General features: G+C 46.1%; 2 protein-coding genes across 8 annotated transcripts in view; one reads left to right on the top strand and one right to left on the bottom strand.

The window, feature by feature from the left end:
• On the bottom strand, positions 1-19,538 carry SLC25A4 (solute carrier family 25 member 4). The gene is made up of 4 exons (XM_063920744.1): positions 19,349-19,538; positions 6,771-7,257; positions 5,847-5,987; positions 1-578 (listed from the first exon to the last, which is right to left on the bottom strand). Exons 1-4 carry the CDS (start codon positions 19,457-19,459, stop codon positions 421-423), a joined length of 897 nt encoding a protein of 298 aa, XP_063776814.1. The 5' UTR covers positions 19,460-19,538; the 3' UTR covers positions 1-420.
• Positions 19,539-19,615: 77 nt separating this feature from the next.
• Positions 19,616-27,698, top strand: part of LOC134923288 (EF-hand calcium-binding domain-containing protein 6-like) — a 386,436-nt gene continuing 378,353 nt past the window's right edge. For 5 of the 7 annotated variants that reach the window (XM_063920743.1, XM_063920740.1, XM_063920737.1 and 2 more), the window contains exon 1: positions 19,616-19,812. In XM_063920743.1, coding sequence (XP_063776813.1) covers positions 19,753-19,812 — 60 coding nt within the window. In that variant the 5' untranslated portion in view covers positions 19,616-19,752. The remainder of the gene's footprint in view (positions 19,813-27,698) is intronic. The other 2 variants (XM_063920739.1, XM_063920738.1) reach the window with 1 other exon arrangement.

Genomic DNA, 27,698 nt, shown 5'->3' with positions numbered 1-27,698 from the left:
TAGTCTTTCAGACATATATTTTATTGACTGTATTTATAAAGTACATAACTACATTTCTTTACATATATGTTGCACAGGTTTTTTTTACCAGCATATAAAATGTCAGGATTTTCCAACTTCTTTTATTAACCATGTACCCCTGTATTTAGTTTTTGTGTAGCTCTGAATAATTTACTAATAGAAACTTTCCCAGTGAGTTAAAGTTAGCAAGCTGAAGTACCCATAGAACCTGTGTGAGGTGCCGCAGCGTACATCTGTCACAAGGTTAGAAACTATCCTATAGAACTATGTGTTCTTGTTGCGTATCTCCCCTTGTCTTGTTAACTTACTGAGGAAATTGGGATTTTCCCTGTCCCTGAAAACAGAGTTCACTGAGTTTTTAGAAATTTATGTAGAAAGGGTTAAAATGTGTCAGATTATTTATGCATATTTCTTGATTTCATCATACAATACAAGTACAAATGCACCACCCATGCCTCTCAAAACATTGGACCAAGCACCCTTGAAGAAGGCTTTAGGTCCTTCATCTTTACCAATCTTCCTCCAGCAATCGATTGTTCCCTTGTACATGATATCAGCTGTTGGGACACAAACATGTAAAGTGTTATGAAAAGAAGAAGCACATACAATTGTGAACCTATCTGAATGCAGAGCCTTTCCATTTTAGTTATACTGTTCATTCACTAACTCAGTAGTTCCTCTATATATGGCCAGCTTGGATGACAGACTAAATCTGGGGTTACAGGACAATTGGTTATAGAGGATGGATACTTTGTACGCCAAATTTCATCCTATATATTCACTGGGAGCATTCTGGGATGGGTGATAATGCACACAAGATGACTGCCTATGCTGTGACTTCTGCCACTTCCAGACATGTGACCTGGGAATTTGCCAGGTCTAGCAGGCCGCATATGTGCGGGTATCAGCTCCATGACCCTGGTTGGGCGGAGGGTCATAGCCCTGGCACTTTGTCCCAGGTTTTTTCCTTTCACACATGCAGAAATCCCGGGTTGATTCGTGTTCACATGCAAAAACCCGGGATATAGCTGCATGTGTGAAAGATATCAGGGAATGTATTGTTTTAGTGCAGGTCTCCTCCTGTGGGGATTACGGTATATTGGACTGGTGGAATTGCTATGCCTGCACTTTGTGAAGGAGCAAGGGTGATTAGGGGTGCGTGGTGATGGCTGCATTAAAGGGAGAGTGGGATAACTGGATGGAGAAGGGGATTGTGTGTACAATGGTGATGCTGAGGAGCATATGAATGGGTTTGAAGAGTGAGAAAGAGCATTACAATAGGATTGTGGAGTTAATAGGAGAAAGACGTGAGATGACAGAACAATGGGTCGAAAACGGTGACATCTCTCTCTAAGGGGTGACGTATGCGTATATTCTGCTATTTATTAGGGCATATCATATAATATATTTTAAAATGACTACCTTTGATGAAACGCATCAGGTTATATTCACTCCCAGGTATTATGCATGTGCACCATTTTTGTTCGCTATGGCGGTTACGCAGTCCACAGACACTGCCAGCACTCGGAGATTGTGTTTTCAAGGGCAGTCACACCCCCCCCCCACTACCGACCTTTTGTATCCAGACTACATATCTCCAATCTGCCAGAGCTCTTTTATCCCCTCACATGCAGAGAACATCACCATCTTTCTATTAGAGCAGCACTTATTACGGATCCCGCTCACAGTCACTGGCTCTATTACAAGCTGTCAGGCTGACACCATTCTTATGGCTATAAAAGGGCTTTCTAGTCCACACGTTTATCCCATGCTGACTGTTGTAATTTAATCACTACTCCTATGAGACTATTTGAGACTACTAACACTAAGTTGACTTTTGTATTTAACCAAATAATACCATATACAAGTGACATGCTCCCACTAACACTGTTGGTCCACGTACCTTCATTTGACTGCATTCTTACAACTGCCAATACTAAATGACCTGTTTATCCAAGTGAACAGACATTTTATCCAGTTCAAACTGGTGTGCACGCAGGGCCTAATTTATAATTGTATGCAACCCCGATGGTCTGAGTACAAATACAATGTTTGGGGGTCTGCGCATGTGCAGAACAGGTTTTTTGATGTCGCTCGCAGCCCCGATTGACATGCTGCAGGTGCTTGGGGGGCAGAGTGGAGGCAGCACTTACAACTGTTCTTCAAAATGGGGGCGTTTCACAAATCTATAATTGTACTCTATGCTAAACTCAGCTAATATCAGAACAGTAGTTTTTGCAATCTTATAAATGTTGTCAATACCAGGCTCTTTGTCATCAAGACACACAGCAGAGAATATACTGTTACTGCTACACCCTTTCTCCTTCCTTATTGTGGCTGAAAAGCTGAGCGCAATGACTGTCTTTGCTGTTGGCTGCTAACTGGTGTTGCTACGGTGTTGCTTGTTGCTATGGACCTCCACACATGGTTTTCAAACATATTTCTGAAGGTAAGTTATTATTTTCTTGTAATTTATTTTAGAGATGAACGGGTTCGGTTCTCAGAGAACCGAACCCCCCCAAACTTCATTACCCGAGCCCGGAATCCGAGTCAGGCTCGGGTTTTCTGGCCTGACTCGGAAACCAGAACGAGGCAAAACGACATCCCGCTGTCGGATTCCATATAAGGAGCCCGCGTCCCCGCCATTTTCACTCCGGCATTGGAGAGTGTAGAGAGAGGACGTGTCTCCGTCCTCAGTGTCCTGCATGAGTTCAGTGTTAATGTCTTGTGCTGCATCAGTCCAGTCACAGTGGTGGTGTCCTCTGCTGCCATATGTCCAGTGCTGCTGTATAAGTACAGTCCAGTGGTGCTGTGTTGTGCTGCATCAGTTCAGTGGTAGTGTCCCTGTGCTGCTGTATATGTCCATTGATACTGCCGTATACAGCAGTACTGCCGTATAATTCCAGTGGTACTGGCATATAAATCCAGTCCAGTGATACTGCTGGATATGTCCAGTGATGCTGCTGTATATGTCATGCGGTACTGTCGTATAATTCCAGTGATCCTGCAAGTCCAGTGATACTGGTGTATAAGTCCAGTGATCCTGCCGTATAATTCCAGTGGTAACTGGCGTATAAGTCCAGTCCAGTGATACTGCCGTATATGTCCATTGATACTGCCGTATACAGCGGTACTGCCGTATAATTCTAGTGATCCTGCCGCATAATTCCAGTGGTACTGGCGTATAAAGGCCCATACACACTGGGCGATTTTGAGCTGAAAGCAGCTCACTTTTGGTGTGTTGAGCTGCTTTCAGCTCAAAGCCACCCAGTGTGTATGCACAAGCGATGAGCTGCTTCATCGCTGGCGGCCGCCGTTCATCTACTGGTATTACAAGCAGGTGAACGGCGGGGTGAGCGGCTTTCCATAGCGTCCTGCTATGGAAAGCCATTCACCCCCGCTTACATCGCTGGGCAGGGGGGAAAAGCGCTCAGTGTGTATGCACTGAGCGCTTTTCAGCCCAGCGATGTCAGCGATCATCTCTGTGCATACACGCTGGGCAAAAAGCGTGTATGCACCTTAAGTCCAGTCCAGTGATACTGCCGTATATGTCTAGCGGTACTGCCGTATAATTCCAGTGATCCTGCTGTATAATTCCAGTGGTACTGGCGTATAAGTCCAGTCCAGTGATACTGCCATATATGTCCAGTGGTGCGGCCGTATAATTCCAGTGATCCTTGCGTATAATTCCAGTGATCCTGCCATATAATTCCAGTGGTACTGGCGTATAAAGCCAGTCCAATGATCCTGCCGTATACTGTATGTCCAGTGATCCTGCCATATAATTCCAGTGGTACTGGTGTATAAGTCCAGTCCAGTGATACTGCCATATATGTCCATTGATACTGCCGTATATGTCCAGCGGTACTGCCGTATAATTCCCGTGATCCTGCCGTATAATTCCAGTGATATATATATATATACCCTGTTGCAAAGCGGATTACTGAGGCCATAACAACTATGCTGGTGCTAGACGTGCATCCGGTATCCGCCATTAGTGCAGTAGGACTGCAGTACCAACCCTAGATGGGCCAGGTGTTGGTGCCGCACACTTGTGTCACTTAGCTTAGTCATACAGCTACCTCATTGCCCTCTTTTACTTCTTCGCATGATGTGCTGTTTGGGTACTATTTTTTTTTAAGTGCCACCCTGTTTGACACTGCAATGCCACTCCTGGATGGGCCAATTGTTTGTGTCGCTTAGCTTAGTCATACAGCTACCTCATTGCACCTCTTTACATCTTTGCATGATGTGCTGTTTGGGGACTTTTTTTTTTTTTTTATATCTGCCCTCCTGTCTGACACTGTAGTGCCACTCCTAGATGGGCCAGGTGTTTGTGCCGCACAACTTAGTCATACAGCAACCTTGGTGCACCTCTTTTTCATCTTTGCATCATGTGCTGTTTGGGGCATGGTTTTTTAAAGTGCCATCCTGTCTGACACTGCCATATAAGTCCAGGGGTACTGCCGTAGAAGTCCACCAATTGCAGAATTTTTGAAAAATGACAGGAGCGTGCAGGAGATGCTGTCAGTGGACTGAAAAATTGCGGGCCACTTTGGACATTCAGCCACTGCATGCCACTACTAGATGGGCCAGGTGGTAGTGTCACTTATCTTAGTCATACAGCAACCTCGGTGCACTTCTTTTATTTCTTGCATCATGGGCTGTTTGGGGACTATTTTTTAAATCTGCCATCCTGTCTGACACTGCAGTGTCGCTCTTAGCTGGGCCAGGTGTTTGTGCCGCACACTTGTGTCACTTAGCTTAGTCATACAGCCACCTCTGTGCAACCTTTTGGCCTAAAAACAATATTGTGAAGTGTGAGGTGTTCAGAATAGACTGGAAATGAGTGGAAATTAATGTTATTGAGGTTAATAATACCGTAGGATCAAAATTATCCCCAAATTCTGTGATTTTAGCCGTTTTTGTGTTTTTTTCAAAAATCACCCAGATCCAAAACCAAAACAAGAATGGGTGGTTTTAGCAAAACCAATCCAAAACCAAAACACGAGCGGGGAATTAGAACCAAAACACAAAACGTGCCCGCCGCACATCTCTAATTTATTTAGGTCTAGCCACACCTACCATGGCAATAACCACTCCCCCACACCAACTGCCACCACAAACTACCAAACATTGCCTGCCGGGACTTATTGGTAGTTGGAGTGGCTCCCCTATTTGAATTTTGGACTGTGCTGCAGCCTCACCTCTGTAACTGCCACTGGCAAGGAAATCCAGGAACATAGCATTTTGTACCTAATTGGCCATGTTGTAGGGTATTTGTAGAATGGTCCTGGTCTCTGCTCCAGCTCTGCCCCCAACTGCCACAATATGTCAGTCGTGCTGTGGCTAAGGAGGGACTGCGAGCGATAATGCACGCGCAATTCCCCCACCATCAGATTTGTATGGCGACCCTTGTGTTTGCGTACATATGAGAATCGGGACCACAGCCTGAATTTGCAAAGGCTGACCCTGACATGCATACCTTAATTTCTTTGAAAAATACATTTATTTGTTCTATACATTTGGAACACTGTAGAATCTGGGGCCATGGAGAGCTAAGTGGAATGGAGGAATTGGATATGTAGCAAATGCTACCATCTGATGGAGAAAGATGCACACTGAGTGCACTATGACATAGCTTGTCATTTAGGGAGAGATCAAAAAGGGTCCTGGGAACTGTATTGGTTTTTTAAACACATTAGGGGTCCTTAATATAAATTATAACAATTTAAAAAAAAGCTTTTTTAAGTCATAATTGTGGATGTCACTCACAAGTCGCTAAGAGTATATAGTGCTCACTAAGAGGAGTAATTCTGTCTTACCTCCTTTCCGGCCAGACTGCATCATCATACGACGCCGAACAGTGTCAAAGGGATAGGAGACCAGACCAGCTGCAGCAGTGACAGACTGAGCAATCATCCAGCTTATCATAATGTGCACGTTCTTGGGATCTGGCATCATGCCTTTAGGAGAAACAAAAATACCAGTTTAGCCTGAGATTAATCTCACAAAGAGTAGAACACAAGAAACTGTAAATCTACAGATCATTTACACATCATTAGCCAATCCAAAGTTGTAGTCCTGCTTTATACACTCTGTTATGGCTAATAGTATGTGTAACAAAGTTTAAGTGTAGACAAATGTAAAGTTTAAAATTAGGCGAATATTATCCTACGATTAATATTTTCTGATGGCTACAAAGGGTTAATTATTCAGCTGGACCACGAGTCTCTCTTTCTCACTCTATATATACTGTATGTATACAGAAAGCTACACCCCTGATAAAGAAATTGTTACGAAACGCGTAAGGTTTCTTTCCATTACACTGTTTTTGTCATATAAGATTGGGCTGGAAAAAACGATAAGATCCTTTTGTGAGGCGCTTCTGGGTCATGTCTGGCAAGTGCACAAGCAGCACAGGAGGAGGTCACTACACACTTCAGATTTGCATCACCTTTTATTTTCATTTAATAGATATTTTAATTTTATTATGTAAATAACTATTTTTAATACTACACGTTGGAGTCAATTCAAATACATTTGATTTTATATTGCACGTTGCGCGTCGGGGTACTGATCTCATGTACATAAGGTAGACTAATATCTTGCACTATCCTGCATACCCCCATGGGGCTTCAAGGTAAAGTGCACACTGTAGGGAATATGTAGGGGCGAGTTCTGGCACAAATGATGTTAGCATAGATTCCCTTTTAGTATATGCACTCATATAATCATTATGTTCTCACCCTTAGCGGTATCATAGACGCCAAAGTAGGCCGCTCTATAAATGATAATGCCCTGGACCGACACGTTGAATCCCTGGTAAAGACCTTTGGCACCATCTGACTTCCAGATCCTTGTTAAGCAATCTGCAAGGCCATTAAACTCTCTCTGGGCTGAGCCTTTGCCAACATCAGCAGCGAGACGGGTTCTGGCAAAATCCAGTGGGTATACAAAGCAGAGGGATGTGGCACCAGCTGCTCCTCCAGATGCCAGGTTACCAACGAAAAACCTCCAGAACTGAGTGTGCCTGTCTACACCCCCCAGAAAGATCTGCTTGTACTTGTCCTTGAAGGCAAAGTTGAGAGCTTGGGTTGGGAAATAACGGATGACATTGGCAAGGTTGCCTCTCCAGAAGGAAATGAAGCCTTGTTCTTTGGGAATTCGGACCACACAGTCCATGATCCCCTTATATTGGGCCTCAACTGATATCTGCTTGCTGGCATGCTGGACCTAAACAGAAGATATAAAAAAAAAACCAATCAATAAAGTTATCATATAGATTACAAGATATACATTGTAGCCAATAATACTTCAAAATATATAAACAATTTACACTAAGTATACAGACTAAAAACATCAGCTAAAAAAAGCATATACACAATGTAAGTATACAGTTCTGACAGGCAGAACATGTTCCTGGTAATAAAGGACAATGCTATCCATCTTTTTTCTGACAAGAGCATCCACCCACATCCCGCTGGCTTCAATACTATTTTTTCTATGCAACTCGGGTTTCTTCAGCTTACCTTTATGGCATCCACTTGACCAGATGACTTCAACCTGCAACATGGTACTCAAATGGTCAACAGTAATTAGTATAACTGTGCACCTCTGCCTATATACCATACTTTTCCCTGTATTATAGTGTACAGTGACTGTCTTAATGTGATCTACATGAAGACCCAAACATGAATGCTCAAAGAAAATCCAATAAGACCATTAATTAAATTCTAATGACTGCAAACTTCATCTGCGCCAACTGCAGACTGCACAGCAGGGGCTCACATAGGGCCTTATTCTGCATCACACACACTGCCAATTGGGATGTCTAAAAACGCACCAATCGGTATTTCAGCATCTACGGACACGCAGTCCTTGCACATTCGGAAGCACATATGTGCACCAGGGAAGAACTCTGTAGCGTAATTTGCATAAGTTAAAGATGGATGACTGCCAAAAGATGCCGACATGGGCCCCAGAATCTGGTTGCCGAGCAATTTGGCTGTCTATACCCATGGACGTAATGACAAGATGTCCTAGTGTGTTGGCAGCTTTAGCATTTCAATCATCTCACCATCCACTCAACCTCTCGGAATGGAATCTCAAGTACATTGATAAGCTCTTCCTGAAAACAAGGAGTATAGAATCTAGACAATCAGGAATTTCTTGCAACACGATGTAATGAAAATAGGGATGTAGTCAAAATGTAAACATTCAAAATGTTGGCAGCATAATGTCCACATGTTCTGAATATAGAAATTTGGGATGGCGATATGTTGAGAATGTTGACATCTGACATATTGCCATTCACAATGTCACCCCTGACAAAATGTAAAAAATAAGAATTTACTCACCGGTAATTCTATTTCTCGTAGTCCGTAGTGGATGCTGGGGACTCCGTAAGGACCATGGGGAATAGACGGGCTCCGCAGGAGACTGGGCACACTATAAGAAAGATTTGGTACTACCTGGTGTGCACTGGCTCCTCCCTCTATGCCCCTCCTCCAGACCTCAGTTAGGATACTGTGCCCGGAAGAGCTGACACAATAAGGAAGGATTTTGAAACCCGGGTAAGACTCATACCAGCCACACCAATCACACCGTATAACTCGTGATATTAAACCCAGTTAACAGTATGAAATATAACTGAGCCTCTCAACAGATGGCTCAACAATAACCCTTTAGTTAGGCAATAACTATATACAAGTATTGCAGACAATCCGCACTTGGGATGGGTGCCCAACATCCACTACGGACTACGAGAAATAGAATTACCGGTGAGTAAATTCTTATTTTCTCTGACGTCCTAGTGGATGCTGGGGACTCCGTAAGGACCATGGGGATTATACCAAAGCTCCCAAACGGGCGGGAGAGTGCGGATGACTCTGCAGCACCGAATGAGAGAACTCAAGGTCCTCCTCAGCCAGGGTATCAAATTTGTAGAATTTTGCAAACGTGTTTGCCCCTGACCAAGTTGCAGCTCGGCAAAGTTGTAAAGCCGAGACCCCTCGGGCAGCCGCCCAAGATGAGCCCACCTTCCTCGTGGAATGGGCTTTCACTGATTTAGGATGCGGCAATCCAGCCGCAGAATGCGCCAGCTGAATTGTGCTACAAATCCAGCGAGCAAAAGTCTGCTTAGAAGCAGGAGCACCTATTTTGTTGGGTGCATACAGGATAAAAAGCGAGTCAGTTTTCCTGACTCCAGCCGTCCTGGAAACATAAATTTTCAAGGCCCTGACTACGTCCAGTAACTTGGAATCCTCCAAGTCCCTAGTAGCCGCAGGCACCACAATAGGTTGGTTCAAGTGAAAAGCTGATACCACCTTAGGGAGAAACTGGGGACGAGTCCTCAATTCTGCCCTATCCATATGGAAAATCAGATAAGGGCTTTTACATGACAAAGCCGCAAATTCTGACACACGCCTGGCCGAAGCCAAGGCCAATAACATGACCACTTTCCACGTGAGATATTTCAGATCCACGGTTTTAAGTGGTTCAAACCAATGTGATTTTAGGAAACTCAACACCACATTGAGATCCCAAGGTGCCACAGGAGGCACAAAAGGAGGCTGAATATGAAGCACTCCCTTTACAAAAGTCTGAACTTCAGGCAGTGAAGCCAGTTCTTTCTGGAAGAAAATCGACAGAGCCGAAATCTGGACCTTAATGGAACCCAATTTTAGGCCCATAGTCACTCCTGACTGTAGGAAGTGCAGAAAACGACCCAGCTGAAATTCCTCTGTAGGGGCCTTCCTGGCCTCACACCACGCAACATATTTTCGCCAAATGCGGTGATAATGATTTGCGGTTACTTCTTTCCTGGCTTTTATCAGCGTAGGAATGACTTCCTCCTGAATGCCCTTTTCCTTTAGGATCCGGAATTCAACCGCAATGCCGTCAAACGCAGCCGCGGTAAGTCTTGGAACAGACAGGGCCCCTGCTGTAGCAGATCCTGTCTGAGCGGCAGAGGCCATGGGTCCTCTGATAACATTTCTTGAAGTTCCGGGTACCAAGCTCTTCTTGGCCAATCCGGAACCACGAGTATCGTTCTTACTCCTCGCCTTCTTATTATTCTCAGAATCCTTGGTATGAGAGGCAGAGGAGGGAACACATAAACCGACTGGTACACCCACGGTGTCACTAGAGCGTCCACAGCTATCGCCTGAGGGTCCCTTGACCTGGCGCAATATCTCTTTAGCTTTCTGTTGAGGCGGAATCCATCATGTCCACCTGTGGCCTTTCCCAACGGTTTACCAACAGTAGGAAGACTTCTGGATGAAGTCCCCACTCTCCCGGGTGTAGGTCGTGTCTGCTGAGGAAGTCTGCTTCCCAGTTGTCCACTCCCGGAATGAACACTGCTGACAGTGCTAGTACGTGATTTTCCGCCCATCGGAGAATCCTTGTGGCTTCTGCCATCGCCACCCTGCTTCTTGTGCCGCCCTGTCTGTTTACATGGGCGACTGCCGTGATGTTGTCTGATTGGATCAGAACCGGTTGGTTTTGAAGCAGGGGCCTTGCCTGTCTTAGGGCATTGTAAATGGCCCTCAGTTCCAGAATGTTTATGTGTAGGGACGACTCCTGACTTGACCAAAGTCCCTGGAAATTTCTTCCCTGTGTGACTGCGCCCCAGCCTCGAAGGCTGGCATCCGTGGTCACCAGGACCCAGTCCTGTATGCCGAATCTGCGGCCCTCTAGAAGATGAGCACTCTGCAGCCACCACAGTAGAGACACCCTGGTCCTTGAAGACAGGGTTATCAGTTGATGCATCTGAAGATGCGATCCTGACCACTTGTCCAAGAGGTCCCACTGGAAGGTCCTTGCATGGAACCTGCCGAATGGAATTGCTTCGTATGAAGCCACCATTTTTCCCAGGACTCGTGTGCAGTGATGCACCGATACCCGTTTTGGTTTTAGGAGGTCTCTGACTAGAGATGACAGCTCCTTGGCTTTCTCCTGCGGGAGAAACACTTTTTTCTGTTCTGTGTCCAGAATCATCCCCAGGAACAGTAAGCGTGTGGAAGGAACCAGTTGTGACTTTGGAATGTTTAGAATCCAGCCATGCTGTTGTAGCACTTCCCGAGATAGTGCTACTCCGACCAGTAACTGCTCCCTGGACCTCGCCTTTATTAGGAGATCGTCCAAGTACGGGATAATTAAAACTCCCTTTTTTCGAAGGAGTATCATCATTTCTGCCATTACCTTAGTATACACCCTCGGTGCCGTGGACAGTCCAAACGGTAGTGTCTGGAATTGGTAATGGCAATCCTGTACCACAAATCTGAGGTACTCCTGGTGAGGAAGGTAAATTGGGACATGCAGGTAAGCATCCTTGATGTCCAGAGATACCATGTAATCCCCCTCGTCCAGGCTTGCAATAACCGCCCTGAGCGATTCCATCTTGAACTTGAATCTTTTTATGTATGTGTTCAAGGATTTCAAATTTAAAATGGGTCTCACCGAACCGTCCGGTTTCAGTACCACAAACAGTGTGGAATAGTAACCCCGTCCTTGTTGAAGTAGGGGTACCTTGACTATCACCTGCTGGGAATACAGCTTGTGAATTGCCTCTAGTACAGCCTCCCTGCCCGAGGGAGTTGTCGGTAAGGCCGATTTGAGGAAACGGCGGGGGGGAGGCGCCTCGAATTCCAGCTTGTACCCCTGAGATACTACTTGAAGGATCCAGGGATCCACCCGTGAGCGAAGCCACTGATCGCTGAAATTTTTGAGGCGGCCCCCCACCGTACCTGGCTCCGCCTGTGGAGCCCCACCGTCATGCGGCGGATTTGGAAGAAGCGGGGGAGGACTTTTGTTCCTGGGAACCTGCTGTGTGTTGCAGCTTTTTTCCCCTTCCTCTGCCTCTAGACAGAAAGGACCCGCCTTTTCCCCGCCTGTTTTTCTGGGGTCGAAAGGACTGTACCTGATAATACGGCGCTTTCTTAGGCTGTGAGGGGACATGGGGCAAAAATGCTGACTTCCCAGCTGTTGCTGTGGAAACAAGGTCTGAGAGACCATCCCCGAATAACTCCTCACCCTTATAAGGCAAAACTTCCATGTGCCTTTTAGAATCTGCATCCCCTGTCCACTGCCGAGTCCATAAGCCTCTCCTAGCAGAAATGGACAATGCACTTATTCTAGATGCCAGCCGGCAGATCTCCCTCTGTGCATCTCTCATGTACAAGACTGAGTCTTTTATATGCTCTACGGTTAGCAATATAGTGTCCCTGTCTAGGGCGTCAATATTTTCCGACAGGGAATCTGACCAAGCAGCAGCAGCGCTGCACATCCACGCTGAAGCAATAGCTGGTCTCAGTATAACACCAGTGTGTGTATATATAGACTTTAGGATAGCCTCCTGCTTTCTATCAGCAGGTTCCTTTAGGGCGGCCGTATCCGGAGACGGTAGTGCCACCTTTTTAGACAAACGTGTGAGCGCTTTATCCACCTTAGGGGGAGTTTCCCAACGTGACCTATCCTCTGGCGAGAAAGGGAACGCCATTAGTAATTTTTTTGTAATCGCCAATTTTTTATCGGGGAAAGCCCACGCTTCTTCACACACTTCATTTAATTCTTCAGATGGGGGAAAAACTATTGGTAGTTTTTCTCCCCAAACATAATACCCTTTTTTGAGGTACCTGGGTTTATATCAGAAATGTGTAATACCTCTTTCATTGCCTCAATCATGCAACGAATGGCCCAAGTGGACATTAAATTTGACTCATCGTCGTCGACACTGGTATCAGTATCCGTGTCGACATCTGTGTCTGCCATCTGAGGTAGTGGGCGTTTTAGAGCCCCTGATGGCCTTTGAATTGCCTGGGCAGGCACGAGCTGAGAAGCCGGCTGTCCCGCATTTGGCATGTCGTCAAATTTTTTATGTAAGGAGTCGACACTTGCACGTAATTCCTTCCATAAGTCCATCCACTCAGGTGTCTGCCCCGCAGGGGGTGACATCACATTTATAGGCATCTGCTCCGCCTCCACATAAGTCTCCTCATCAAACATGTCGACAGCCGTACCGACACACCGCACACACACACAGGGAATGCTCTTAAAGGAGACAGGACCCCACAAAAGCCCTTTGGGGAGACAGAGAGAGAGTATGCCAGCACACACCAGAGCGCTATATAATGCAGGGACTAACTGAATTATGTCCCCTATAGCTGCTATAATATTTACTGCGCCTCAATTTTGTGCCCCCCCTCTCTTTTTTACCCTTTTCTGTAGTGTAGACTGCAGGGGAGAGTCAGGGAGCTTCCTTCCAGCGGAACTGTGAGGGAGAAATGGCGCCAGTGTGCTGAGGGAGATGGCTCCGCCCCTTTTTCGGCTGACTTTTCTCCCGCTTTTTTCTGTATTCTGGCAGGGGTAATTACCACATATATAGCCTCTGGGGCTATATATTGTGGTTATTTTGCCAGCCAAGGTGATTTTATTGCTGCTCAGGGCGCCCCCCCCCAGCGCCCTGCACCCTCAGTGACCGGAGTGTGAAGTGTGTATAAGGAGCAATGGCGCACAGCTGCAGTGCTGTGCGCTACCTTGGTGAAGACTGAAGTCTTCTGCCGCCGATTTTCCGGACCATCTTGTTGCTTCTGGCTCTGTAAGGGGGACGGCGGCGCGGCTCCGGGAACGAACACCAAGGACGGGTCCTGCGGTCGATCTCTCTGGAGCTAATGGTGTCCAGTAGCCTAAGAAGCCCAAGCTAGCTGCAAGCAGGTAGGTTCGCTTCTTCTCCCCTTAGTCCCTCGTTGCAGTGAGCCTGTTGCCAGCAGGTCTCACTGTAAAATAAAAAACCTAACATATACTTTCTTTCTAGGAGCTCAGGAGAGCCCCTAGTGTGCATCCAGCTCGGCCGGGCACAGAAATCTAACTGAGGTCTGGAGGAGGGGCATAGAGGGAGGAGCCAGTGCACACCAGGTAGTACCAAATCTTTCTTATAGTGTGCCCAGTCTCCTGCGGAGCCCGTCTATTCCCCATGGTCCTTACGGAGTCCCCAGCATCCACTAGGACGTCAGAGAAATTGGGAATATTGTCAGAATGCAATTAGGGATAGTGTTATGCTAATATACCATTGTTGACATTCTGACTACACACTTCCAGCTTTTAAAGTGTTGGGCTGCCCTTTACTCCTCTCTAAGCACCCATCCATGTCACTAGTGCACACAGAACCCATTCACCACCGTTGTGCTATAACTAATTACCAGCCCGTCAAAATGACAGAACAGTAATGTCAGCAGCATTGGCTGTGGGTGCCCAAAGGAGCAACACTTGAATTGCTCCATTGGACACTATCTAGTGGCGCTGGAGTGCAAAACACCTGAATTCCCACCAAAGAGGTCAGGAGCAGCACTATCCTTTTATTATATAGGATACATACTTCCCAACTTTCCGACCTGAGAGACAAAGCTGCTGGGGTAGCAAGGCAGAACCCTCAAATTGGGACTGTCCCATCTAAATCAGGATAGATGGGATATCAATATGGATCTAATAGTAGTGACTTGTATGCTATCCATAGCAAGGACCAATGCTTTCCAACCTAGGATGTCACATTGTACAAGTAACCTTCAGTGTTGTATTGGTTTTGTATTTGGTATTGGTATTCATTGGTTGTATGGATTGTGGACTACAAACCATTCAAAACTGTTCCTGGACCGGTTGCTGTACTCACCATGCACAAAGCTGGCAGATGGGCACAGAAACATGATCTGACATTTATTTGAGGACCAGGGGTTATGGAGATACAATTTGCTGTGTTTAGGTGTACTATAGGACTGGCAAGGACTGAAGAAAGTAACTCCATTTCCATGATAATATTATACACAAATGTAAACTAATCTATTGTAACTCATCAGAAATAAGCTTTAACAAGCACCTGCTTACTAGAAGAATGTCCCTGGGAAATTACATAGGCCTGAGCTATGTCTCCTCTAAACTCACCTACCTCGGCCAGTGTAAAAGCAGCTTCACTGTAATACAATGTATATTGGGCAATGGAAGCAGGACCGCTGAGAGGTTATTCAGGTTTGTGATCCCTCCTTAGACTGTGCGCAAAGAAATAAGCAAGTTGTTCACCTGCCCCCCCCCCACTTATGATCGTGTGCACATCTCTGGGAACATGAGGTAGTATCCATGGGCTTCTCTTGGCCAGGGCTGTTTCCCCATCTATTCCCATTATAAGCCACCACTTTTAGATCTCTGCTGAAAATCAGGTGTATTGCACTGACTGCACCTTTTGCACAGAAGCTTCAATTATTCCTGTTGCACAGAAATATTGCCTCTTTGCAAATCGTGGACTCCCAGCACTACTAAAACTAAGTGACCTTCCCTCTGCCCTTTCTCATAGTGAAACTACTCCCTTCCATTCCTCACTTATTCTTTCCAAGCAATATGAGGCCTCCTCTTGGCTAGAATATATTTGCAGTTGGAACAGTAGGCCGCACACCGCTTAGTCAGTCCTCTAGCCCCAGTCCCTAACCTAAGAGCAGTCAAGTTAGTGTAAAGCTGTCAAAGTATCTGCAGTGTGGCATATGATAAGGGAGGAGCTGAAATGCATCTCTGCTGTAAGAAGAGCAGGCTGAGATTGTTCCCAGCATAAGCTTCCTTGGGTCCAGTCATAATTACAAGTATTGTTTGCAACCCCAACTACTTACTAACAGCATAATAAGCCTAGTTTAGCCATTTTAAGTTGTATTTTTTTACACTTTCAGACTATATGTTGTAGTTTCTGGTTTGGCAACAGCAGGCACAAAGAAGACATCATCTAACGGTCTAAACCATATGATGTTCAGAAAAGGGACAACAGTTCTCAATGTCTGGACAAAAGCCATTATGAAGGGAAATTATGGGATTTTTTTTAAATAAATGCTGTTTAAAAAAAGTCAAATTATTACAGAATGTATAATTAATTTACAAATGTCTATATACACTGTTACACTCCACTATCTAATGGTTGTGACCATGTAGTGTACATTGATTCTATGGCAACCCTCACTAGCGCTAGTAAGAACTGAAGTTTCTTAAGTCATACAGAGAACTGAAGGGTATCTGAATAGAGGATAGACAGTAAATAGATCATCAGTCAATAGGGCGACACCAGATGAACAGCAGTCAATAGGTCAACAGGGTCAAAAGGTCAACATGCAAAAATACTTGACACAAAACAAGTTGACACATGGTTTTTCATGATTTTTCGGGTTGGAGTTAGGGTTATGCTGATGGAGAAGGTTTCGGTTAGGCACTTGGCAGAGGGTTTGGGTTAGCCTGCAGAAAGGGAAAGTTAGGGTTAGGCCCCCGGCGGGAGGGTTAGGCACTTGGGGAAGGGTTAGGGTTATGCTGATGGAGATGGTTACGGTTAGACACTTGGCAGAGGGTTCGGGTTAGCCTGCAGAAAGGGATGGTTAGGATTAAGCCCCCCAGCGGGAGGGTTAGGCACTTGGGGGAGGGTTAGGGTTATGCTGCCAGAGAAGAAGATTACAGTTAGACACTTGGCAGAGGGTTCGGGTTAGCCTGCAGAAAGGAATGGTTGGGGTTAGGCCCCCCAGCGGGAGGGTTAGGAACTTGGGGAAGAGTTAGGGTTATGCTGATGGAGAAGGTTGCAGTTAGACACTTGGCAGAGGGTTCGGGTTAGCTTGCAGAAAGGGAAAGTTAGGGTTAGGCCCCCGGCGGGAGGGTTAGGCACTTGGGGAAGGGTTAGGGTTATGCTGATGGAGAAGGTTACGGTTAGACACTTGGCAGAGGGTTCGGGTTAGCCTGCAGAAAGGGATGGTTAGGATTAAGCCCCCCAGCGGGAGGGTTAGGCACTTGGGGGAGGGTTAGGGTTATGCTGCCAGAGAAGAAGATTACAGTTAGACACTTGGCAGAGGGTTCGGGTTAGCCTGCAGAAAGGAATGGTTGGGGTTAGGCCCCCCAGCGGGAGGGTTAGGAACTTGGGGAAGAGTTAGGGTTATGCTGATGGAGAAGGTTGCAGTTAGACACTTGGCAGAGGGTTCGGGTTAGCTTGCAGAAAGGGATGGTTAGGGTTAAGGCCCCCCGGCGGGAGGGTTACGCACTTGGGAGAGGGTTATGGTTATGCTGCCAGAGAAGAAGATTACAGTTAGACACTTGGCAGAGGGTTCGGGTTAGCCTGCAGAAAGGGATTTTTAGGGTTAGGCCCCCCAGCGGGCAGCTTAGCACTTGGGGGAGGGTTAGGGTTATGCTGCCAGAGAAGAAGAATACAGTTAGACACTTGGCAGTGGTTTCGGGTTAGCCTGCAGAAATGGATGGTTAGGGTTAGGCACTAGGGGAGGGTTCGGGTTAAACACAAAAAAAAGCGTCAACCTTTTTTGGTATTAACAATTTGAATGTCGACCTTTTGACCGTGTCGAACCATTTAACTGTCGACCTTCTGACCCTGTAAACCTTTTGATCCTGTTGACCTACTGACTGTCGCCATCTGGTATCTTTTAACCCACATCCGGACTGAATATCCAATATGACTAGAATATTAGTCCAATGCCTCAAACGTCTTGAAGAGTAATTGCACTACTGTGTTTTGGATAAATGCTGGAATTACCCCTAATCATTAAAATAGGAGATCTGCCTGAAACAGGCAAACACTTATCTGAAACCATGTAAACACACAGTGTAATATACACTGTGTTTCCAGTGTCAGTTATTACGCACCCAATGGCAGGTGGTTTTTGTTTTTCATCTTTCAATTCTAGTACACACACACATGCATCCTAGTTCTTACTTTTCATAGGATTATAAAAAGATCTCTAGATGCATTCCATCTGTGTTTTCCAATGGCAAATGCAAAAACAAACAAACAGATAGGCCAGTGGTTCTCAAACTGCGTACGAGGTGCCACGGGACACTTGCAGGGGGTGCCCTGGATTGGTGATATGAAAAAATGAAATGCAACCAAATCTTTTATAAATACTGGTACGTGAAATAATATTTTTTGTTGCAATTGAGGTTTCTTTACAGCTTGCTATCAACCTCGGGTGTGGTATGGAAGGTAGATAGTAACTAGGTCGACAGTGTATATGTCGACCACTATTGGTCGACAGTAACTAGGTCGATAGGGTCTCTAGGTCGACAGGGTCTTTAGGTCGACATGGTCTAGGTCGACAGGTCAAAAGGTCAACATGAGTTTTTTATAGGAGGTTTTGTGTTGTTTTCTTCGTAGAGTGACCGGGAACCCCAATTAATGCACCGTGTCCCCTCGCTTCGCTCGCCATGCTTCGGGCAGATTACCGTTACAATCGTAGTCCACGTGGATCGTTAAGTATGAAAAGGTTCAAAAAAATATTTTTTTTGTGTGACTCATGTCGACCTTTTGACCTGCCAACTTAGAACGTGTCGACCTAGAGACCCCGTCGACCTAGTTACTGTCGACCAATAGTGGTCGACCTAGTGACCGGATCCCATCAACCTCTGTGCAAAAAAAGTAAAAAAAAAAGTATCCATTTTAGAACTTGTGCCCTTATTTATCAATGAGTGATAAATTTCACTGTGAGTGATAAATTGCACCAGCCAATCTGCTCTTAACTGTCATTTTTCAAACACAGCCTGTGACATGGAAGTTAGGAGCTGACTGGTGAAATTTATCACTCACAGTGAAATGTATCACTCATTGATAAATAAGGCCATTGGTCTGAAAGCTCTAGAAGAGTAAATTGTATGTATTTTGTATTTATAGTTTTTTTTTTTATTTCCTATTTGTCACATACGTCTGGACCTGGAAATATGCAATGTTGAGAGCATATAAAAAAAACCTTGGCAAACTGTATCTCAATTAAACAATATAGTAAAATATTTCAACATGGTATCAAATAAATGGTGAATAGACAAAGCACAATGTGGATTTACTGCCTGACATTTCCAATTGGAAGAAGTCAGTGTCTCCAGATTGACTTGGCATGTGTTCCACTGCAATCATGTGACAGCTTCAGTTCTAAAAACAGTCAATGGGCAGCCAGGAGACACTGACTTTCCATATTTAGTCACTGACAGCTGCCTGGGCTGTGTCATCTGGTGCCCTCCCCGGGCTCAGGTTCTGCCACTGCCCAGCCTGGCTCACATGTCCCAGTGCTTATACTTAGCGACTTCAGACCTTAGTACATGGTGAGCTCGTCTTTTGAGCTTCCCAGCTGCATTCACTCTATTTCTAATTTACAAACAGTGTAATAGTGGAACCAGTTCTAGGAAGCAACACATGCTCGTAAATCATCCATAACCTCAAATCAGTTCTATACAGCAGGAACAACTTGCCTATATCCATGATTGCAGCATACAAACAGAACATGACTTGTTACTGGTACAATCCCTGTCATAGTCATCTTACCTGCAGCAGCAACTTTACTCTTTCAATGGGGGCAACAGCAGTCTTGGAAATAGCTGCAGCAATCCCACCTGCTAAAAAGTCCTTGAGGAAGCTCATCGCCTGGTCACCCATCCTGGAAGCAGTTGAGATGAAGCACCTGTGACTCCCAGCAGCTCCCTGTCTGCAGCACTGCCAGCTCAAATAGGACGAAGGGCAGAGGTGCCCCTCTTTATAAAGACACTGGATCCCCCGAGGGAGGGCACTTGGGAACAGCTTCTAATTGGCTGCTGTGCCCAGATCAGAGGGCATATGGGGCACGGCAGACATCTTGCTTTATGGAGACCCCCATGCTGCTGATGCAGATAGAACATTTAAAGGGCATTTTAAAGTTATCTAGTCCTGACTGAGGGGCATTATATCACAGCATGCGCCCAAAGTCACAGCAGCATGCCAGGAGACCGGAGGAGGCTACTGACACAAGAGGGGTAATAAGTGTTATGCTCTGTATGTAAATAAGAGATAAGTCTTTACAGTGCAGAGATAATGGATACCATGTGCTCATATGTATGACGACTCCTGTACTGAGTATATCGAGGAAAGATAAATAATACTTCCATTTCCTAATAATGTTTGTGCATGAGAGATGAACAGATCCAGGGCACTCTGACTTTACCCAACTGATTGCAGCAACTGCTATGACGTTACCAGAGCCCCAGTCAGTGACTAGTGTCCCGCCTAGTACCGGCTGCATCTAACCAATTGCTATGCTTTAGCGCTGTGTACAGCAGTCATTATTATTACTTTGCTGCCATGGCTCTTATGCAGCATCCGGGGACAATGCTGGGACTGTGGCGGGTGATACACGAGTCACCTTCACATGCACTTCCCTCTGACTTTGCTGCAGGTCCCATAGTAGTAGAGGCAGCCTGGCAGCGTCCCTGTGTCAGTCACTGTGCAGTCTCCATGTGACACTGATCTATTACCGGTTCCTAGAACTACACAGGACACGGTGATCTATCTCTGCAGTCACAGGCTATGTAGTACTGGATATGAGAGAGCAGTCAGGCTGCTTATCCATAGCAAGCTGTCACCTGCACAAGCTGCACCTATGCCTAGACTGACAGCTGTCACCAAATGTATTGTCAATTCCATATATTCCACTTGTACACTGATCTATTACCGGCTCCTAGAACTACACAGGACACGGTGATCTATCTCTGCAGTCACAGGCTATGTAGTACTGGATATGAGAGAGCAGTCAGGCTGCTTATCCATAGCAAGCTGTCACCTGCACAAGCTGCACCTATGCCTAGACTGACAGCTGTCACCAAATGTATTGTCAATTCCATATACTCCATATATTCCACTTGTACACTGATCTAATACCGCTAACCCATACAATGATTTGCATTTGTCTAATGTCATAGTTGAGAAAGAACATTCAGTCCACTCCCCAGCTGCTGCTTCTGCAGAATGCAGCAACACTGTTGCAAGCGAGTTTATAAACATAAAACTAAACTACTGGCCGCTCTCCATTCGGGATACGGTCATTAGATTGACAGCACTTAAGTCGACAGTCATTAGGTCGACCACTATTGATCGACATGCATTAGGTCGACATGGAAAAAGGCTGACATGAGTTTTTCAAATTTTTTCGAACTTTTTGACCTTTTTCATACTTTACGATCCACGTGGACTACGATTGGGTACGGTAACCTGCCGAAGCGAGCCATGCGAAGGGACACGGTGCACTAATTGGGGTTCCCCGTCACTTTACAAAGAAAACGACACCAAAAAAAGTTAAAAACCTCATGTCGAACTTTTTCCATGTCGATCTTGTTCATGTTGGCCTAATGACCACGTCGACCTAGTGACCATGTCGACCTAATGCATGTCGACCAATAGTGGTCAACTTAATGACTGTCGACATAAGTGTGGTTGACCTAATGACCCATACTCCTCCATTCTCCTCAAGCATCCAGTAGCTGTTTATGACCGTAGGCCTTGTGCTTATGCCGGCCATATATCTACAGCCCGATTCCTCATTCTGCAGATCCGTGGACAACAATGATTGTCTATCTGTCACTGAATCATCAAAAAACAGCATAAAAACCCCTGACTCGCCGATCCAGGTAATACTTTGGTCGAAATAGGTGAAACAAGGTTTAAAACATGTTGGATCCTCCACCCCATCTATACCACCACCACCACCACCCGACATAGGGGGTCATTCAGATCTGATTGCTGCTGTTCGTTTTCACACAGCGGGTGATCAGATCCAAACTGCACATGTGTATGCACCGCAATGTGCAGGCGCGATGGATGGCTGCAAAGGGGATCGCCGGTCAGCAACGGGTTTGTGCGAAGGATCCATTCGCATGGGCATTCACAAGGAGATTGAGAGGAAGAGGGCATTTGTGGGTGGCAACTGACCATTTTCAGGGAGTGTCCGGAAAAACGCAGGCGTGTCCAAGCATTTGCAGGGCGGGTGTCTGACGTCAAATCCGGTCCCGAACAAGCTGATGTGATCGCAGCGGCTGAGTAAGTCCTGGGCTGCGCAGAGACTGCGCAAAATCAGTTTGTGCAGCTCTGCTACACATGCGATCGCACACTTGCACAGCGGAAATACATTCCCCCTATAGGCGGCGACTATCTGATCGCAAGGCTGCAAAAATTGCAGCCCATCGATCAGATCTTAATTAGGTCCATAGACATTGGCAGAACAGGATATTGTCTTGATACCTGCCTGATGTATGGGCCCCATTAGAACTAATTTTGCCTGCTGAGCCACCCTGTGTACTGTGTATACTTTAACAACTGCCACCCTGAAACAATGCGCCTAGTGCAGCCGTTTTGCTAATGGGCAAACCGCTGCTGTGAGAACCAACAAGCATTCTGGCAGATCACTTAATTTACACATTATGCCATGAGTGATACACTTCATTAGTCTCTGCATACCTTCGCCAGTCCATTCTCATAAAGGATCAGACATCCTGCGTCAGCAATATCTGCGGAATAGTTACTTTTCATCAAAGCGCCTGGTGGTCATAGTCATTTGGACATTCAGCGAATAGGTGTAGTAAGCAGTGTTTATCAATTTACTAAACGTGTTGCTGCTACATGTGCAGTACAGGGAATACAGTATACTATTTACCAGGCATGCATGAGCCAATAAGGATGGTGATGGTTGGAAATAATTATACATATGCGTGGACTCCAAACCGTAAAATGGATAAACCTGACCACAGTGCTGGGCGTGATGTGAAAAGTGGCGTTTGGGTGCCCAAATGGGTCACCACTCATTTCTGCTCACGAGCATGGGTCGGGGGGGATTCTGCGAGAAGAACTATCAGCGCCGGCAGCTGTTCACACACGAATGGGGCAACAAATTAATTGCTCCATCTGACGCCATCTAGTGGATGCTGGTGCGTAAAACAATTTAATTCCCCCATTGACATTTGCTTAGCTGTACGCAATTCTCCAATATCTGTCCCTCCCTGCTTCTTCCCTACAATTAGAAAATGTCTCTACCCTGAGCTAGACACATATCTGGGGTATGTGTAGAACGCTGTCAGCTAGTGGTAAGCTAGCTCACCGGTAAAACAAAACCACAGCTGAGACTAGGCATATGCTATCAGCTACATTATATCTGTTACCTATCTCACAAGCCTCTGTAGAACAGTACAGGTGAGAACTGTCAGATACTGTAATGTTGTATGTGCAGCAGTGATTTTCTGAAGGCAGAACATTCACTCCTTTAGGCGTAGTTCCAGCTAGTCGTACAGGTCCTCAGGAATTGTAACGAAAGTGGTTTTGTTCATTAGGAAGTTTGCCACCATACAACAGCTGCTGAGTTAGACAGCATGCCCTCTGATCTTCGCTGAAGCAGGAGAAAGTAATTTCACTCTCCTGCTGGCACACAGCATGAGAGGCGTGAGGACATGCTCCCATGGGTCATGTGCTCACTGGTGGTGAGTGGCATGCCTGCAGTGACGTGTGCAACCCATACTAGTCACATCTTTCTTCTGAAGTGTAAAGGAGAATGCTGCATCTGTCTCTGTAACCGACTCGTTAGACCCTTTTGCCATGGAAAGTTTCATTATTGAAAACACAGGAAGATTGGTCTCTTCTCCTGAAAGTAGTTTTTCATCAGAAGAACTTATAAATAAAATAAAAATGTTCCTGTCACGGAAGTATGCCAGAAGTGCCTATGACCTGATGGACCCATCTGGCCTAAAAGCCTGGGCGAGCAGCTCTGCTTTGCCACGTGACACACAGAGAGCCAGGGGCTGGCCAAGCAGCTCCATCGTCCAGCACCGTGCTCAGCCATCCAGCATACAGAGGCACGGGGACGTGTTGCGAGGCCATGCTCCATGAGCCATGATCATGGTCCTTGTCATGCGTTCCACACACACACACTAGGATGCCAGGGCTGTTTTAGAGCCCCAGTCCATCCATGTCTCAGTCCTGACACTGCCCGTAATAACCCTAGATGGCAGCCGCACTGCGCCCAAGGACTCAGTACATTGACTGGTACCTCTCAAATGTTTTTGGGGAGTGAGCTGCCCCCTAACCCCCCTTTTTCAGTGCCAATACTTACTATGCAGAGAACATAGTCTCATAAGCTCTTGTAGTTGGCCATACACTATTTATCTGATACAACCTGTAAGATGAGAACTGTCACAGTGGTGCAGTCTTACCCCTCTGTAGTGGTTGGGGCTGTTTCTCTAAAGAAAAGGCATTAAGAGACATTGGTCAACTGAGGCATCAGTTCTACATGTAAATCTGTTAAGACTATGGGTGGAAAAAACAGGACCAAGAGTTCTCAATCACATTCGATGTGTCCCCATTCAGCTGTATATGGACAACAGAACAGCAATTTCATACTTCAATAGCCTGGGGGTTCGCATTCGATATGTCGCTGTGTTGGAGATCTGGGATTGGGCAATTCAGAAGAACAATTTCCTTATGACATCATACTTATCTGGGGATCTGAATAAAGAGGATGACTCGTTATCTCACCAATGGATTTCTGTAAGCAATGTGGCAATAAAAAGCACTATCTTTCAGAAGATAATACATACTTTCCACAGCGCAGGACTGGACATCTTCTCTAACTCTTGCACAAATCTTTTGTTTCATTTAAAAAATATTGTCAAAGGGAGAGTGGGAGTTGGACGTATGGTCCTTCTTTTGGATGAATCTGAACTATTCCAATGCTTTTCCCCCATTAGCTCTGTTACTAAAGGTCCTGCCTAAAATAACGAAACAGTTGTGTTATACCTAGTGTGACCATTCAGAGTTTAGTTTCCCCTTATCAGTCAGCTGTGCAAGGGTTCCAAGCTCTGTTTAGGGTTCTCCAAAGACTGCTTCCAGGGCAACCTAGTTGTGCTGGACACAATGCATTATTGCATCTCTGGATGGCAATATTACTAACTGATTTTTCATTAGCTTAACACAGTGGCGGATTTAGGGGGGGGGGGCACCAAGGCACGTGCCCCCCCTGTCATTTTTAGTGCAGACTGACATGCGGACGAGTGTCCGCATGTCAGTCTGCGGTCTCGTTTCGTCCCCTGCTGTTAGGAGGGACACGGAGGGCACAGTGCGCGCCTCTCCTGTGTCCCTCCTGTGTCTCCGGCGGCCGCTGGTCTCATAAAGGAAGTGCCGTTCGTGAGCACTTCCTTTATTACAGTGACCCGCGGCCGCCGGAGACCCAGGAGGGACACAGGGAGGCGTGCACTGTGTCCTCCGTGTCCCTCCTAACAGCAGGGGAGCGGGGGGAGCAGCGGCGGCGGCGGAGGAAGGGGGGGGGACGGGGGACGCACGCACTGGGGGGGAATATCTGGCACTGGGGGCATATTTGCAGGGAGGGGGGGGTCGAATATCTGGCACTGGGGACATATATGGCACTGGGGGGAATATCTGGCACTGGGGGCATATCTGGCACTGGGGGGGGGATATCTGGCACTGGGGGCATATGTGGCACTGGGGGGGGGGATATCTGGCACTGGGGGGAATAACTGGCAGGGAAGGGATATCTGGCACTGGGGCATTGTCTGGCACTGGGGGCATATGTGGCACTGGGGGGGAATATCTGGCACTGGGGCATATGTGGCAATGGGGGCATATATAGCACTGGGGGCATATGTGGCACTGTCGGGGAATATCTGGCACTGGGGGTATATGTGTACCTGGCACATGGGGGGGGGCTATATTTGGCACTGGGGGCATGTGAGTACCTGGCACCGTGGGGGAATATCTGGCACTGGGGACATATGTGGCACTGGGAGCACAGCCCTAGCAACAAGGACTACCTCCTAGCAACGAGCATGACACCCAGTGCATGAAACCCCTGGCAACGAGCATGACACCCAGTGCATGAAACCCCTGGCAACGAGCATGACACCCAGTGCATGAAACCCCTGGCAACGAGCATGACACCCTGAGCATGAAAACCCCTGGCACCGTGCATGGAACCAAGAGCATGAAACCCCTGGCAACGAGCATGACACCCAGTGCATGAAACCCCTGACAACGAGCAGGTATTTGAAAAGTAATTAGAAGCCTTACTGTAGGACTTAATGTGTAATGGGCATTACGGTGTGTGGCATAATGTATCACGGACATTGCGGTGTGTGTCATAATGTGTCGCAGGCATTACGGTGTATGGTATACTCTATCGCTGGCATTGTGATATGTGGTATAATGTCTCAGGGTCATTGCAGTGTGTGGCATAATGTATCACGGACATTGCGGTGTGTGTCATAATGTGTCAGGCATTACGGTGTGTGGTATACTATATCACGGGCATTGTGGTATGTGGTATAATGTCTCAGGGTTATTACAGTGTGGCATAATATATAACGGGCATTGCGGTGTGTGGCATAGGGTATAACGGGCATTGCGGTATGTGTCACAGGCATTACGGTGTATGGTATACTATATCACGGGCATTGTGGTATAATGTCTCAAGGTCATTGCAGTGTGTGGCATAATGTGTCCCAGACATTGTATGTGCTATAATGTATCAGGGGCAGTGCAGTGTGTAGCATAATGTATAACGGGCATTGCGATTCCTGTCATAATGTGTCACAGGCATTACGGTGTGTGGCATAATGTGTCTGGGGCATTACAGTGTGTGCATATTGTGTCATGTGCATTATTGTGTGTGGAATAATGTCTAAGGGCCATTGCAGTATGTGGAATAATGTATACTGGGCATTACTATAAGGAGGAAAAATGACAAATAATGTAAGGGGCATGAATCAGGATTATTTTTCTTTTCTGTGGTGGCCAACGTCTGGGCGTGCAGGTTGCAAAACTGGGGTATAAGGTAGTCTTTTCCTGCAATACCACGCCCATTCCAACGAAGCCACGCCCATTCCAACGAAGCCACGTCCCTTATGGTGCCCCCCCTGTAATTTTTTTCTGGATCCGCCCCTGGCTTAACATACCAAGGTGTTGATTAATGCTTCATTGAGACTTCACACTAGTGCTAAATATTTCACAATAAACAAAGCATTTCTCCTGTGATAGCTCACATTTCATCCCATGTTCATTTGGCCTTGGACTTCCTAGCCACCAGATACAAGGCAGGATTATCTTTGTCTACCATTAAATCTTAGAGGTTTCGTTAGTAATGACTAACTTAACAGAGAAGACGTCTGACCAATGCTTACAGTATATCTCTCCAGATCCTTTCTTGGCCTTTTAATCCTTCACTGGAGCCAGATTCTAATACCTATCTTTTGTTTCATAAACTAGCATTGTTGGCTTTAGCTGTGCAGCTAGAGGTGTGGAACGGACTCTTGTTTGTGTTATATACTGTTTGACAGCCTTTCTGGCACTTACTGCTACTCTTAGAGACAATGGGCTAAATGTAATAGGGTCCAAGTTGCCGGACTTGCAGGACTTCAGGCGAGAATGTTCGCATTTTTAAAGCGGCAATCATTTAAAAGGCAAAACCAGCCTGAAGTCCCGCACCTCCAGCAACTCGTACCCTATTACATTTACCCCAATATCTTTCAGCTGTATTTTAACCACTTCCCCTCTCAGCTGCTTTTGAGTTGCAGAAATATTTTCCAGTCTGCCATGTCTCCTGATATTAGGAGGTGGACTTTTGTGACTGTGAGTGATGCAGGTATATAGTACATATTCAAAAAGGATGACAAGAAAATTAGTGAGTGCGCTGTCAACGGCAGCCTGTATAGGGATGGTTAGTCCCAAAAGGTTAAAGGACAAGATAAAAAGAAGTGGATACTGGCGCCGGCTGAATCTCAGAATAAAGAACGTATACAATTGTATCAATTAAAAAACACACATTTATTAAAAATAGGACTAAAAAGTGTATATATGACACATGTATTTGCAG

The sequence above is a fragment of the Pseudophryne corroboree genome, chromosome 1 (assembly GCF_028390025.1).
Source record: "Pseudophryne corroboree isolate aPseCor3 chromosome 1, aPseCor3.hap2, whole genome shotgun sequence".
In the NCBI taxonomy this organism is placed as follows: domain Eukaryota; kingdom Metazoa; phylum Chordata; class Amphibia; order Anura; family Myobatrachidae; genus Pseudophryne; species Pseudophryne corroboree.
The sequence above is the reverse complement of the archived record's forward strand: the minus strand, read 5'-3'. Positions and strand labels throughout refer to the sequence as shown.